General features: G+C 39.8%; 1 protein-coding gene and 1 long non-coding RNA gene across 2 annotated transcripts in view; both read left to right on the forward strand.

The window, feature by feature from the left end:
• Window positions 1-8,940, forward strand: part of LOC109508583 (cAMP-dependent protein kinase type I-alpha regulatory subunit-like) — a 27,414-nt gene extending 18,474 nt beyond the window's left edge. The window contains exons 8-11 of the mRNA XM_019858607.1: window positions 4,830-4,890; window positions 4,975-5,096; window positions 5,370-5,451; window positions 7,289-8,940. Of these exons, the coding sequence (XP_019714166.1) occupies window positions 4,830-4,890; window positions 4,975-5,096; window positions 5,370-5,451; window positions 7,289-7,461 (438 nt within the window). The 3' untranslated portion in view covers window positions 7,462-8,940. The remainder of the gene's footprint in view (window positions 1-4,829; window positions 4,891-4,974; window positions 5,097-5,369; window positions 5,452-7,288) is intronic.
• An 842-nt stretch (window positions 8,941-9,782) lies between these two features.
• LOC109508584 (uncharacterized) lies at window positions 9,783-10,528 on the forward strand. Its single transcript, XR_002166695.1, has 2 exons — window positions 9,783-10,289; window positions 10,449-10,528. It is a non-coding gene; the product is annotated as an uncharacterized LOC109508584 (long non-coding RNA).
• Window positions 10,529-13,484: the final 2,956 nt, after the last annotated feature.

Below are 13,484 nucleotides of genomic sequence, written 5' to 3' on the forward strand. Positions count from 1 at the left end.
GCAGAAGGGGCGCTATCAGTGCTGAGGTGTACACAGAGGAAGACGCTGCCTCTTATGTCAGAAAGGTCAGTGCTAAAATGCACCGCTGCAAATCTGCACATAGAAGTGAATGCTGGACTAGCTTACCTTGCATTGGGCATTGAATGTTTTTGGTCTTTTCTGTTTTATTTTGAGAATGTTCTCATTTGTGTGTCATGTAAAAATGTCACATGGATGGATGTTTGAGTTGGGCACCTTTTGTCATGTTTGCAGTGTAAACTGCTTCACAGCAAAGTGTACATCTGATAAACAAACAGTGGCAGTAATGCGCAGGATGAATTGGTCACCGACCAAGAAAATAATCCTTCTGTCTGCCATATATTTTGCAATTTATCTTCACTGGTTAAACTGAAAGAACCAGAAATCTCTCCAGTGAGAATACAACACACATCCCTGTTTTGCACAAGAGTTGGTCAAGGTAGATACTTTGCAGGTCAAAATTTGCATGTTGTGCATCATCAATACACATTGAATAGCAAAATTGAGAATCACAGAATTTGGACGCACTCGTGTTAATGCTGCCGCAACGCCCTAATGTCACCTACGCACGGGACGTAGGCCGTCGAGGCAAGCTCGGGGCTGCTTAGGCCACAACCAGCTAGATAGCAACAAGTTTTACTGGCTACTAATTGTCAATAATCTTCACCTCCATGGTGGTGATTTAGCTACAGATCTGACAAGTATCATACTGAAGGGATGATGAGGAAAAACTGAGAAGCCACGCTAATTGCTAGGCTAACCTAACACTGACACAAGTAGTGTGTTTTTAATGTCAGAATTAGGTGTTTGTAATGTTTGAGTCCACTTTAAACAGATGTCTGGCTGGAACCTTGTTAAAGGCTGTGTTTGTGAATGTGGAGTTTTGTTTGAGACTAAATTGTAGACTGAAATTGGCCCACATTGAGTAACAAAGTAGCAGGAAAATTAATACCGGTAAGTGTCTCGAGATAAAATCTACTTGCTGAACAGAACCGGAACTGAAAATGTGTTACGATATGCTGCGCCATATGTCAAACAGGAGGAGTTGCCTATAAATGTCAAAGTATATGAATGTACAAGTAGTATAACATATTAATAATATCAGTTGCAATGTTTGTTTGTTTTCACGACAGAATATAAGGTGCTTCGAATAATGGCCCATTTTAAACCTGTTTTCATATGTAGGGCGCACTGCATTATAAGGTGCAGCTACAATAGTGGCTGCGGTTGTGCTGTGCATCCACTAGATGGTGCTATGCTAAAGGAATACAACACAATACAGCTTTATGTAGCTAGAGCCTTCACAACCAACAAAGCCATGAGAACTGGTCTCAAACATGGACATGAAACATATAAATACAAATGGCATTACAAAACAATAAATGAAAGACCAAAGAAAGGAAGACCATTGATTCAACAAAAAGCCACACAAACCTTGTGGCATCACGTCCACAAGGGCTAAATATCCTGAGAAGTCTTACTTGTCTCCTTCCTTTGTTTGGTCAGTAGTTAACTATGCTTTTGGTATTATCTTTGGTTCATCATGGCTGCGCAGAGCTAACCAAGTAGTTGTTGGTTTGAGTGTGTGTTGGCGAATGCGCTTGTCAATTAATTTTGGGCAGAACCCTTTAAGGTTACAATTGGTTCCTGCTAATAATCACCACTAGATGGCGTCGGAACACTAACAGGGAAACAACTCAATGGGGAATAGAAAGAGAGTTACGTCTCTTTATATTAGGCCCATCCGATTATAGGGCTCACTGACGGCTTTTGAGAAAGTTGAATGCTTTTAGGTGTGTCTTATAGTGTGGTAAATACGGTTAATCCATTCTGGATTATCCTGACAAAATTTGTCATGAATTTCCACACTACACATCACTCATCTGTCCCTCTTGCAGTCTCTTTCAGTCACACTCTGTCTTTGCTTTCTCTCTTTCTCGACCAGGTTATTCCAAAAGACTACAAGACGATGGCAGCTCTGGGCAAAGCCATGGAAAAAAACATCCTATTTGCCCACTTAGACAGCAACGAGAGAAGGTATCACATCATTCTAGTCGGTGCGCCGCTAACAATCCTTCCCGAACATTTCTTGCTCATCAAACAATTGTTTTTGGTCTTTCAGTGACATATTTGATGCCATGTTTTCTGTCAACTACATTGCTGGAGAAACAGTCATCATTCAAGGTAGGGCTGGGCGATATGGCTGAAAACTCTATTTCATATGAGTCAGTTCATATATATGTAATTAATATTTTTAACTTAATGAAAATAAGAAAACATAAATAAATACAATAAAAGACCATCTCTAGAGGAAAAAAAGCTAGTTTTCAAGGAATGTACACTCTTGTTATGTATATTTTAATATAGTGTAAGGTGCAGTGTTGTTTACATCTCTGCTTTCCTAGCAGTGCTGTCAATATGTATTTACGAATAAGGTAAAGGTGTTACCCCAAAAATAGCGTTGATTCAGTTATATTAAAATTCACTCTCTGTTCATACAGTCGAAGTGTCGTGCCTAAAATCACTCGTCACACAAAACCTCACAAACTCCTATTATTTTTTTCCTGTTTCAGGTGATGAGGGAGACAACTTCTATGTTATCGACTTGGGAGAAATGGATGTAAGATTATGTTAATATTTTTGGGTGCAACTGTTTACAGCATACATTTGCTCGGCTTTTTATAAGGGGGCATGTCAGAACAGTCAACAGGCTAATGTACACCAGCTCAGAGCTTATTGGTGTGCGACTCTTGTCCAAATTCCAACCTCATCTTTCCAGCTTTCGTAGAGTTTTCCTTCTTAAAAAGGTGGCAGAACTCTGTGGTTGCTCACCATCCTCTGCTACCGGCGTTACCTTGAAAACTAACTTGTATTTCAACTCAAGACCTCTTTATTTAGCAACTGCTCTCCTCAGATTCATTACAACCACCGAACTCCCTCCAAAACCCATGCGCTCTCTCTACATCACTGAAGTAGCACTGCCTCCTAGCAGTGTCGCATGTGAAGGTTACTACTTAAAATAAAACAACACCAGACGCTATCATGCAAACAGAGTAGTGAGTTGCAAGGACATAGTTAATTGCAAATAGCAAAATGCGACAAGCCCTCTCTCCTCCAGTCTTTGTTTGTATAGTACCACTGGCTTTTGTGTGTGTGTGTGTGTGCGTGCGTGCGTGCGTGCGTGCGTGCGTGCGTGCGTGTGTTTGTTGCTGGCTGAAACTGTGACTTGCTGCATATGCAACGTCACTCTCTGAAACGAGATCTCCCAACTATTTATTCAGAATAAAACATTTTTCTTTTCAACAATTTTATTTCCTTTTTTGTACATATTTTCAATTAAATAAAATTCCTTCTCATGGTGTTCCTTCTAATGTGGAAAATATGATACATGTCAAATAAGCTGTTTTTTTTTTGTTTTTTTGCAACACACTATCATGATGCAACGTATGAAACATAAAGAACGACATCAGAAAAGATACTCCTATGCCGTAGCGGTCACCAACCATTTTGAAACTGAGTGCTTATTTTAGGAGTGGATAGGTCTGACTCAGAATTGCATTTTAAACAGTAACAGGCAGATCTTCTGAGAAACCCACTCTAACAGATACGTTTGAATGTATAGTGGTCTATAACTGGGTAACATTATCAAAAATGCCAAAAGCAACTGTACCAAACGAGATCGTGTACATTTACACATGGATTTAATATAACACTTAATTGTGGTGGATAATAGTGACTGCAAGCTTGGTGCATCTCCTTGCAGGTATATGTGAACAACGAGTGGGTCACCAGCATTGGTGAAGGTGGAAGTTTTGGGGAGCTTGCTCTGATCTATGGGACCCCACGGGCAGCTACTGTTCGCGCGAGGTCTGATGTCAAGTTGTGGGGCATTGACAGAGACAGTTACAGGAGAATACTTATGGTAAGCAGTGCTTTTTCACAATGCATGCTAATATTAATAACTGCATTGTTGATTAAATTTTATACACGCATGTACACATGCATACGGTACATACATACACTAGGCCACATGTGTCAAAGTCAAGGCCCGGGGGCCAAATCTGGCCCGCCACATCATTTTATGTGGCCCGCGAAAGCAAACCAAGCATGTCAAGTTCCATGATGCTTGCTAAACTCTGAACCAAAATTTCAAATTGTCGTATGTAATCCACAATAACAGTCATTATTCTTGACTTCTGATTTTAAAACTAGTTATCCACCAATTAGTTGTGCGCTGTGTATGTAATATGTGGAAGTGATTAAACCCATGTACTGCAGTCGATGTAAATAAGTTTATATAACGCAACATACAATTTTACAAAAATTGTAAAAGTATTATTCCTGAATATTTATTTTACTTTCAACCACTCGACATGTTCAGTGGCATCAGTGCTATACATACACATATAGTTCTTATTTTTTTCTTTGTATTTTTGCCCTCTACGGACAATAAAAGCGGTATTGTGCTATGACCAAAACATAAATATAAATCTATATAAATAAAACATGAATTGGAATATTTCATATCACACAATTTTTATGCTTTGTCTTTGATTTAAAGATGACAATACGCAAAAATCTACAAAAATTGTAGAAATTATAACACAAGGGCTACACATTAATATGGTTTCCCAAAATTTATAATGGCCCTCCAAGGGAAACCGTAACTACAATGTGGCCCGTGACAAAAATGAGTTTGACATCCCTGCACTAGGCCCATTATGTACACGAACATATTATACATATATACACATATACAATGTGTACACATCGACTGTATGTATCAAAGATGTTTTGTATTTGATTTGTAGGGAAGCACTTTAAGGAAACGGAAGATGTATGAGGAGTTCCTGAGCAAAGTTTCTATTTTAGGTGAGTGTAAATATTTATTTTGCATTTAGAGATTAAGTTTCCCGTTTTTAGTGCATGCTTCATATTTCCTGACCATGTTAACAGAGTCTTTGGACAAATGGGAGCGCCTGACTGTGGCCGATGCCTTAGAGACGGTGCAGTTTGAGGATGACCAGAAAATTGTTGTGCAAGGAGAGCCCGGTGATGAGTTTTTCATCATCTTGGAGGTAAACACCATCTTCTGAGGGTGATTTTGAACTGCATATCCCAGTGCACAATTCTGATTCAATATTCACCCAGCTAAAGTGAGAGGGATGACCGGCAGCTATTGCAGAAATCTGCATTCATGCCAGACACCCTTCATACACCATAATGTAATGATACATTTATAGATTGCGTTTACATTACATCAAGAGGTTGCGATTATACACTCCACCTATTATATTTTCACATTACATTTATTTGAAATGTAATTCAAGTAATGTTTGATGTGGTATTAGGGGACAGCAGCAGTGCTGCAAAGGCGGTCCGAGGATCAGGAGTTTGTGGAAGTTGGCAAACTTGGACCATCAGATTACTTTGGTAAGTTCCAGTCAAGCAGAAAACCTTTACCTCTACCAAACCCTGCCATTAATCATCTATTCTACAAGGGAATCAATACAGTTTATAATTTTGAACTATCGAGTATCTTAAATACATCACTTGAAAACATCCCTAACACAGTGTGTCTGAATGCATTTATACATACTTTGACACATCTTCCCATCCAGGCACCCTGCCACAGCAAGTTTAATGACACAAAGACACAAACTCATGTTGCCTGCCACATCACTGAGGGCCGCAATAAGACATTCTTGTTTATAAAAGCAGTTTCGAGACCCACGTTTTGAATTTAGCTTTGAAGTTATGTTTATTATTTTATTTACAGATTTTAACTTACTTTGATTTTCATCATTTTATTTTTAGTTTTATTTCATCTTCATTCTGTTCTTATAATTAGTTGTTTTTAATCATTTTAGTTTTCATTGATTTGATATTGGCGTGGAATGGTTCGTGCATCGACCTCACAGTGGGAACTGCGATCTGTGTGTTTCTGCCACATGGGGTCCTCAGTCGCCTACTTGGCTCATGTTAGAGTGTTGCACTGGGGGCTCCATGCTGGTGTCCTGTGGTCACAATCTGTGGTCGCTTTCAGATATGGTCAGCTAATGGAGCTGGTGTTCACCCAGATGCTCTGTACCGAGCCTTTAGTCATTGTTAATCTGTGTGTGTGTGTGTGTGTGTCTGTCTGTCTGTCTGTCTGGTTAAACCTTCTTTAGCAGCAATAACCTCAACCAAACATTCCCTGTAGTTGCAGACCAGACTTGCACAACAGTCGCGAGGAACTGTTTTGGACCATTACACTTTGCAAAACTGTTTCAGTAATGCAATATTCTTCCATGTGATGAGGCCCAACTATATCTAATCTCACACACCAATTCATTTTATTGCTGTGATTCAAAATTTCTGTTTGAAAAATAACGTTTTCATTTACCAAGCAATGTCCAGTGGGCTCCCTGCAAGCTATACCAAAACGGTTTATATATTGTGTTTTGCAATAATGCATAACTATATTTATAATGCAATTTTTAACTCTGGCAAAAAAAAATCAAAGTGTAGAGAGTATCTTGCCCAAGCACAGTAAATGAATGGGTCTATTATTGTCAACAGCCTTTCAAATATCCACACTCTCTAATTTATTCCTGTTCGTTTGTTCTTATTGTATTTTTACTATGTAGCTGCAGTGGCCAGAGCAAGACACTTTTTTCCCTTTGACAATTGTGCCTTGTTGTTTGTTGTTCAATAATGTAATACTGTATGTGGCACATCCAAACTTTGTTTCTCCATAAGAACACCAGGGGTCGCAGTTTAGCCATTGCAGCAAGTCACCTGGGTACAGCGGCCCTGACGTGCAAATCACAAAAACAAATCATGTCTGTGCTTAGGCTGCCAACCAATGTGCTGAAACCTTTCACAATCAATCACACTTTTTCCAAGTATCCACTGTGTGGCAAGTCTGTAGTACTTTGACTACTTTCGTACATCCTACATCTGCTTTCAAGGTTCTCATTTTGCATTTACGTGTTAGACTGTTTGTTTTCCTTGCTAAAAAAATAGCCAAGACCACCATGGTTTTGTTGTGTTCCTCTCCTGGGCCTGCTGGTGTCAGCAGCAAAACTGAAAAAAAATAAAGCCTCTACTGTGTTTGACATTGAGATTTTAACACAAACAGTGCTACTGGTAAAAAATTAGAAATCACAGTAGAGTCCAAACACAGTTAAAGAATTTTTTGTTTTAAAAACTTGCTGATCATAAGTATTTAAAATAGCATAACAACATTTTATGTACCAGTGTTAAAGTGTGTCTATCTTATTTTCAGGAGAGATTGCCCTACTGATGAACCGGCCTCGTGCCGCCACTGTTGTTGCATGTGGCCCCCTCAAGTGTGTCAAATTGGATCGGCCACGGTTTGAGAGAGTCCTCGGCCCCTGCTCCGACATCCTAAAGAGAAACATACAGCAGTACAACAGCTTTGTTTCCCTCTCTGTCTGAATGGCTTTCCTCTAGTTTCAGATCCACCGACACAGGTTCGGTTTATTTTGTATTCTATCCCTCTCTCCTCTTTTTTGTCTTTTTTTTCAGAGTGCACTTTGAATACCTTTCAGAGCTTTGAAGTAGTTGCTGTGAATTACTATTTTTGATATGGCATAGGGTGGAATCCTCATATCTCCAAAAATAGCTCTTTTAAGGAATTATCAAAATAAAGACGGCATGTTTGTAAAAATCCACTAGGGTGCTGATAGAGTTGTGAAAAAAATATTAAATTGACAACATTTGGCCATTGGCGGTTTCTGCCCGACCTGCACATACACATGCACTCATATATCGACACAACACACTTAACAGACCAGATTTTTCGGATTTTTAAATCACCCGGAGCATAAGTCGCACCAGTCAAAAAATATGTCATGAAGAAGAAAAAAAACATAAGTCGCTCCGAAATAGAAGGAGCATTTTAGGGGGGGATTTGTTTGTTTAAAAAAAAAAAAAAAAGACCAAAAACAGGTGAACTGTAACTTCCACCCAAAATCCCTGTACCCTAGTTATGGGTGCATTTGGAAATATACTCTGGAGTGATGTTTGGTCATTCAGAGTGCCCCAATAAGGGAGTGTCTGAGCCCAGCATATCAGGCAGTATAAGGAAATGAAACAGTTCAAGCACGAGCTGCTGATTGCTTTATAACATGGACTGCGTTCAGAAATTAATGGGAGGGGAACGACTCAGCCTCTCATAACACACGCACTCTCAGAGTCTTGTTAGGGCGTCAGAGTGAATTTCCGGATCCACCCGTATTGATGGTCAAAAACTTAGAAACATGGCAAAGTTTTTCTTTTTAGTTTAACATGGCTGACCTCAACAAGAATCCAGAGTCACATTGTGGCCAAAAGTAGAAGCCTGTTCAGTTATTATGCCTTTTAGTGTTGTAAATCCTTGCTGTGGCATTGGGAAACACTGAACGAGCTATATGTCACACATTTGTTGCCATGACTACTCTTCTTCAGCTTCCTTCTCTTCTTCGACACTCTTTTGGTGCTTGGCATATACTGTTAGTGCATTACCATCACGTTTTTCAGCACGCTATAAAGAAAGGTGGTCACCGGCAGTCATCTATGATTACTTCGACGATGACGACGACTACTACTATTCCTACTACCTCTCCTTCTTTCTTCTGTTTCTCATTTTTATTTATTTTTATTCATTTACTGTCTTTTGGTAGTTGGCAAATACTTTGAGTGCATTACCGCCAATGAAAAGAAGGTGCTGGTAATGCACAGAAAGTGAACATGATGAGGGAACGGGAATTTTGGGTGCCAGTCCGAGCTCAAATTTTAATATATACAAGTTGTCCTTCAAACATAAGGATATAAAGTTAGAAATTTAGATTTTTTTTTTTTTGGGTGAAGAAGCAACACCAAAATGGACACAGTTATGAAGTGGAATGAAATTCATGGGATATTTGAAACTTTCTTAAAAAAATGGAAAAGTGGCACGTGTTATATTATTCGTCTCTTTTACTGTTATTGCAGTCAACACACTCCAGAAGGTTCTTAAGGATTTCTGAATGAGCCAATGTTGACCTAAATGACTGATATGATGGAGTCCAACTGTGTGTAATTAATTTCAGGATAAATGCACCTGCTCGATGATAGTTTCTGAGGTTTAAAACGCACAAAGTACAAAAAAGACGTAAGGGACACACCGAGGTGGTTTAAGTTACGGTTGTGGATAAGTTTAATGCAGGATTGGGATATAAAAAGCTTACACAAGCTTTAAACATCTTGCAAAGCACTCTTTGAACATTTATATTGAAATTTATATTCTTGGCTCCTGATTAAATCGGAGGGCTCCCACTTTGATAGTATGCACTTTTGAAATTAATTTGCTCAAACTCCCTTCATATGTTATAATTAATGATGAATGATATTCATTTCTGAGAAAACACTGCTCGCGTTAGCGATTTCTAACAATAATGAGAAAAATGAAACAATTGGCCACACCTTATGATAAATGTCTGCTCATGTTCACATTTTGAAATGATCACTTCGACAATATCCCCGGAGAGTCACAGTGTCTAATTCAGTGGTTCTTAACCTTTTTAGAGGTACTGAACCCAACCAGTTAATATGTACATTCACCGAACCCTTCATGAGTGAAAAATAAATATATATATTTTTTACAAATTCAAGATATTAAAAAAAACGCATTTATGAAAAACATAAAAAAGTTAATAAAATTTCAAGACATAAGTATACTTTTTTTTTTCTTTGATTGTATGACGTACTATCACGACAGTCACACGTTGACGATTAACCAAACTAAATTTCCCACAGCACTGATTGGACAAGCAATGCAATGTGATCATCTGCAGCCAGTGATGGCCAAGCGGCGGTGCCATAACTGATTGATATGTTGAGTCGCGTGTGTCTTACCCTCCATGGCAGAGGCTCCGTCGAACCCCTGAGACCGACTCACCGAATCCCTGGGGTTCGATCGAACCCAGGTTAAGAACCACTGGTCTAATCACTGGTGAGCTATTTTTGGAATAGGCCCGCGGGCGACTCATGTAGTCCTTGAGGGCTCCTTGGTGCCCACGGGCACCATGTTGGTCACGCCTGCTCTAAAATTTCAGCCCAGACAAGGAGAGCACTGCTTAGAGATGCAGCCAAGAGCCCCATGATCACTTTGGATGAACTGCGGCGATCAACAACAGAGGAGGGGTAATCTGTCCATAGGACAACTATTTGTTGCATACTGCACAAATTTGGCCTTTATGGAAGAGTGTCAAGAAGAAAGCATTACTCAAATGCAACAATAAAAAGTCCAATTTGAAGTCTGCCATAAGCCACCGGGAGACAAACCAAGTGTGCTCTGGTCAGACGAAACCAAAATGGAACTTTTTGGGCAAAATGCTAAACTTTTTTTTTGGTGACCACACCACCTTCAATGTCAAACATGGTTGTGGCATTATGGTCTGGAGCTGCTTTTCTTCAGCAGGGACTATCAGAAGATGGTTAAAATTGATGGGTAGATAGATTGGTCCTGTATTTGGCTCTTTTTGGAAGTCTGCAAAAGACCTGAGACTGGGGCAGACGTTTATCTTCCAACAAGACAATGATCCTAAACATAAAGCAAAATGTACAATATAATGTTTCAAAACTGAACAAATCCAGGTTTTAGAATGGCCAAGTCCAAGTCCAGACCTGAATCCCATTGAGACTCTGTGGTAAGATCTGAAAACTGCTGATCACAAACGCTCTCATCTAACTGTTGCAAGGAAGAATGGGCAAAACTGATAGCGACCTCCCCCAAAAGACTTGCAGCTGTAAATGCAGAAAAAGTGGATCTGCAACGTATTAACTCTGGGGGGGCTGAATAATTTTGCACTCCCAAATTTTCAGTTTTTTATTTCTAAAAAAGTGCAAAGATTGTGAATTTTGCTCCACTTCATGAATGCCTCCCACTTGATGTTGATTCTTTTCAAAAAAATCCAATTTGATGTCTTTACGTTTGAAGCATGACATGTCGCACAAGGTCAAAAAGTTCAAGGGGGCCGAATACTTTTGTAAGCCACATACAACATAGTTTTGTTGTTCCTCTGTTCATTCACGCATGCTTTAAAGTAAGTATAGGTCAAGACGGGCTCATTCAAGAAGCACATTTCAAGTCAAGTTTATTTATATAACCTTTCATCACACAGCATTCGCAAAGGGGATTCACAAACCAACGCTGAGAGATCCAACGACATCCCCTGGTCTAAACCCCCTTTTTTGGGCCAAGGAAAATTCCCCAATTCTATTTTGGAAAAAGGAAGAAAAAAAAACATAAGAAGGAAAAACAGGTGAAATAATGCTATTCACTGATAGATGAAGCAGCCAAGGATATGAAACATAGATGGCCGATGTCTCCTGAGGAAGTGGTCCTCCTCAGGTCCCGTCCTGGTTGTTTGATGCTGAACCCTCCACAGCACTAGTGACAGCCTCACTTTGCTCATTGCCACCTCTCTTGGTGGTGTTGGAAAATAACTGATGGAAAAAAAAACGAAGTATATAGATTATGATGGACAGTTAAAAGAAAGCATGATTCATTAGCTCAAAGTAAGGCCATAATCACCAATGTGTGACACTCACTGGCAAGTATGACCACAGATGGCCTTTACGGTTCATCAAGATAGAGCCCACCTTGATTTGGTGATTCGGGTGTCAACATGGCAGCGACTGGATGTGGCAAAGCGGAGCTAGTTGTGAACGTGTCTCATTCATTTGTCGCTTTGCGATGCAAAAACGGTTTTACGCTCAAATATAGAACAAATGTGATTACGACTGAAGTTTTGATTTGTATTTAGCCATTGTAACATCATTTTTAGGAATACAACCTAGTGAAGATGAGTGGTTAGGAAATTGAATGCAAAAATAATTTGCAAATTTTCTGGTGAATGCTATGGCCACATCCAAAATGGCAGACGCCGGAAGGCAAAAATCAAAATCAAGGTGATGTTCTTTTAGTACACGTATACTTCCTGTGCGAGGAGTTAAGTTTTCATTGATCCCGATGCTGTTAACATTTCTCAAGTTTGGGTTTCTTCCGTGACTTTATTTAATTCCACATTTTAATGTTTGTGTCATTTTTAAACATCACATGTATTATTTTTCATTGTTACATTCCCCTTTATTTCACTTGTTTTGAATAGTAGTGAATAAACAATGTAATCCTCATGTAGCTGAAGCTTCTTTCCTTTTATTCCTTGCATCTGAATTTGTTTAGATTTGTTCTAAGAAGTGACATCTCAACTCAACTGTATTTATAGAGCACTTTCAGACAGCCATCGCTGCATACAAAGTGCTGGACATGGAGCTACTAACATATACAACAGTAAAGCAACAAATCGGTAATAAAGACGGTAGAAAGCACCGAACAGCAAAACCAAGAACAAATCTGAGTCATGTTGAGTCAAATGACAAAGAATACAGGTGAGTTTTGAGGCGGGTTTTAAAGATGGGCAGCGAGGAGGCTTGCCGAATGTTCAGTGGGAGGTCATTCCAGAGAGAGGGACCAGCAACGGAAAAGGCTCGATCCCCTCTGAGCCTCCGTTTAGTTCTTGGTACTTCTAATAATGTCTGGTCCGCAGACCTGAGGCGCCGGGCAGGTGTGTAGGGCCGGATGAGCTCAAAGAGGTAAGGTGGCGCGAGGTCATTTAGAGATTTGAAGACAAATAATAGGATCTTGAAAATAACTCTAAAATGTATAGGGGGCCATTGAAGGGATGCCAGAGTAGGCGTTATGTGCTCCCTCTTACGAGTACCAGTCAAGAGGCGAGCAGCGGCATTCTGGACCAGCTGGAGACGCTTAACAGAGGATTGGCTCACTCCAAAGTAAAGGGCATTGCAGTAATCGAGCCGGGATGTGACGAAGGCATGAATTACTGTCTCAAAGTGTTCATGAGAGAGGAGAGGTTTTACTTTGGCCAGCTGTCTAAGGTGAAAGAAGCTGGATTTAACAACGGCACCACTTGCCGGTCAAGTTTGAAATTACTGTCCAGTTTAAGACCCAAGTTTGAGACTGTTGACTTAAGATAAGGGGGCAAGGGGCCCAAGTCTACAGGATCTCTACAATATATCCTCCTCCATGCAAATTATTTTAAAATTTGATGTAAAAAAAAAAACTGAACAGCAAAGCCTAGGAGATCCTGTCTTAGCAAATGGACCTTTTGCTAAAATTCACCCTGGGCCACGAGTATGTCTTAGCGAAATTATTTTTAAAATACATTCATGTACCTACATTTTTATCCAGATTCTCACCAAGTTTTCTTACTCATGCACCAACTTTCTGCAAAGTTTGGTTTGTCATTTTTTCTTAATCGTGCTAAATGGATCCGTCTTACCATCCATCCATCCATTTTCTGATCCGCTTTATCCTCACAAGGGTCGCAGGGCGTGCTGGAGCCCATCCCAGTTGTCTTCGGGCAGTAGGCGGGGGACACCCTTAACCAGTTGCCAGCCAAACACAGGACACATAG

Source organism: Hippocampus comes, unplaced genomic scaffold (assembly GCF_001891065.2).
Source record: "Hippocampus comes isolate QL1 unplaced genomic scaffold, H_comes_QL1_v1.1 scaffold187, whole genome shotgun sequence".
Classification (NCBI taxonomy): Eukaryota; Metazoa; Chordata; class Actinopteri; order Syngnathiformes; family Syngnathidae; genus Hippocampus; species Hippocampus comes.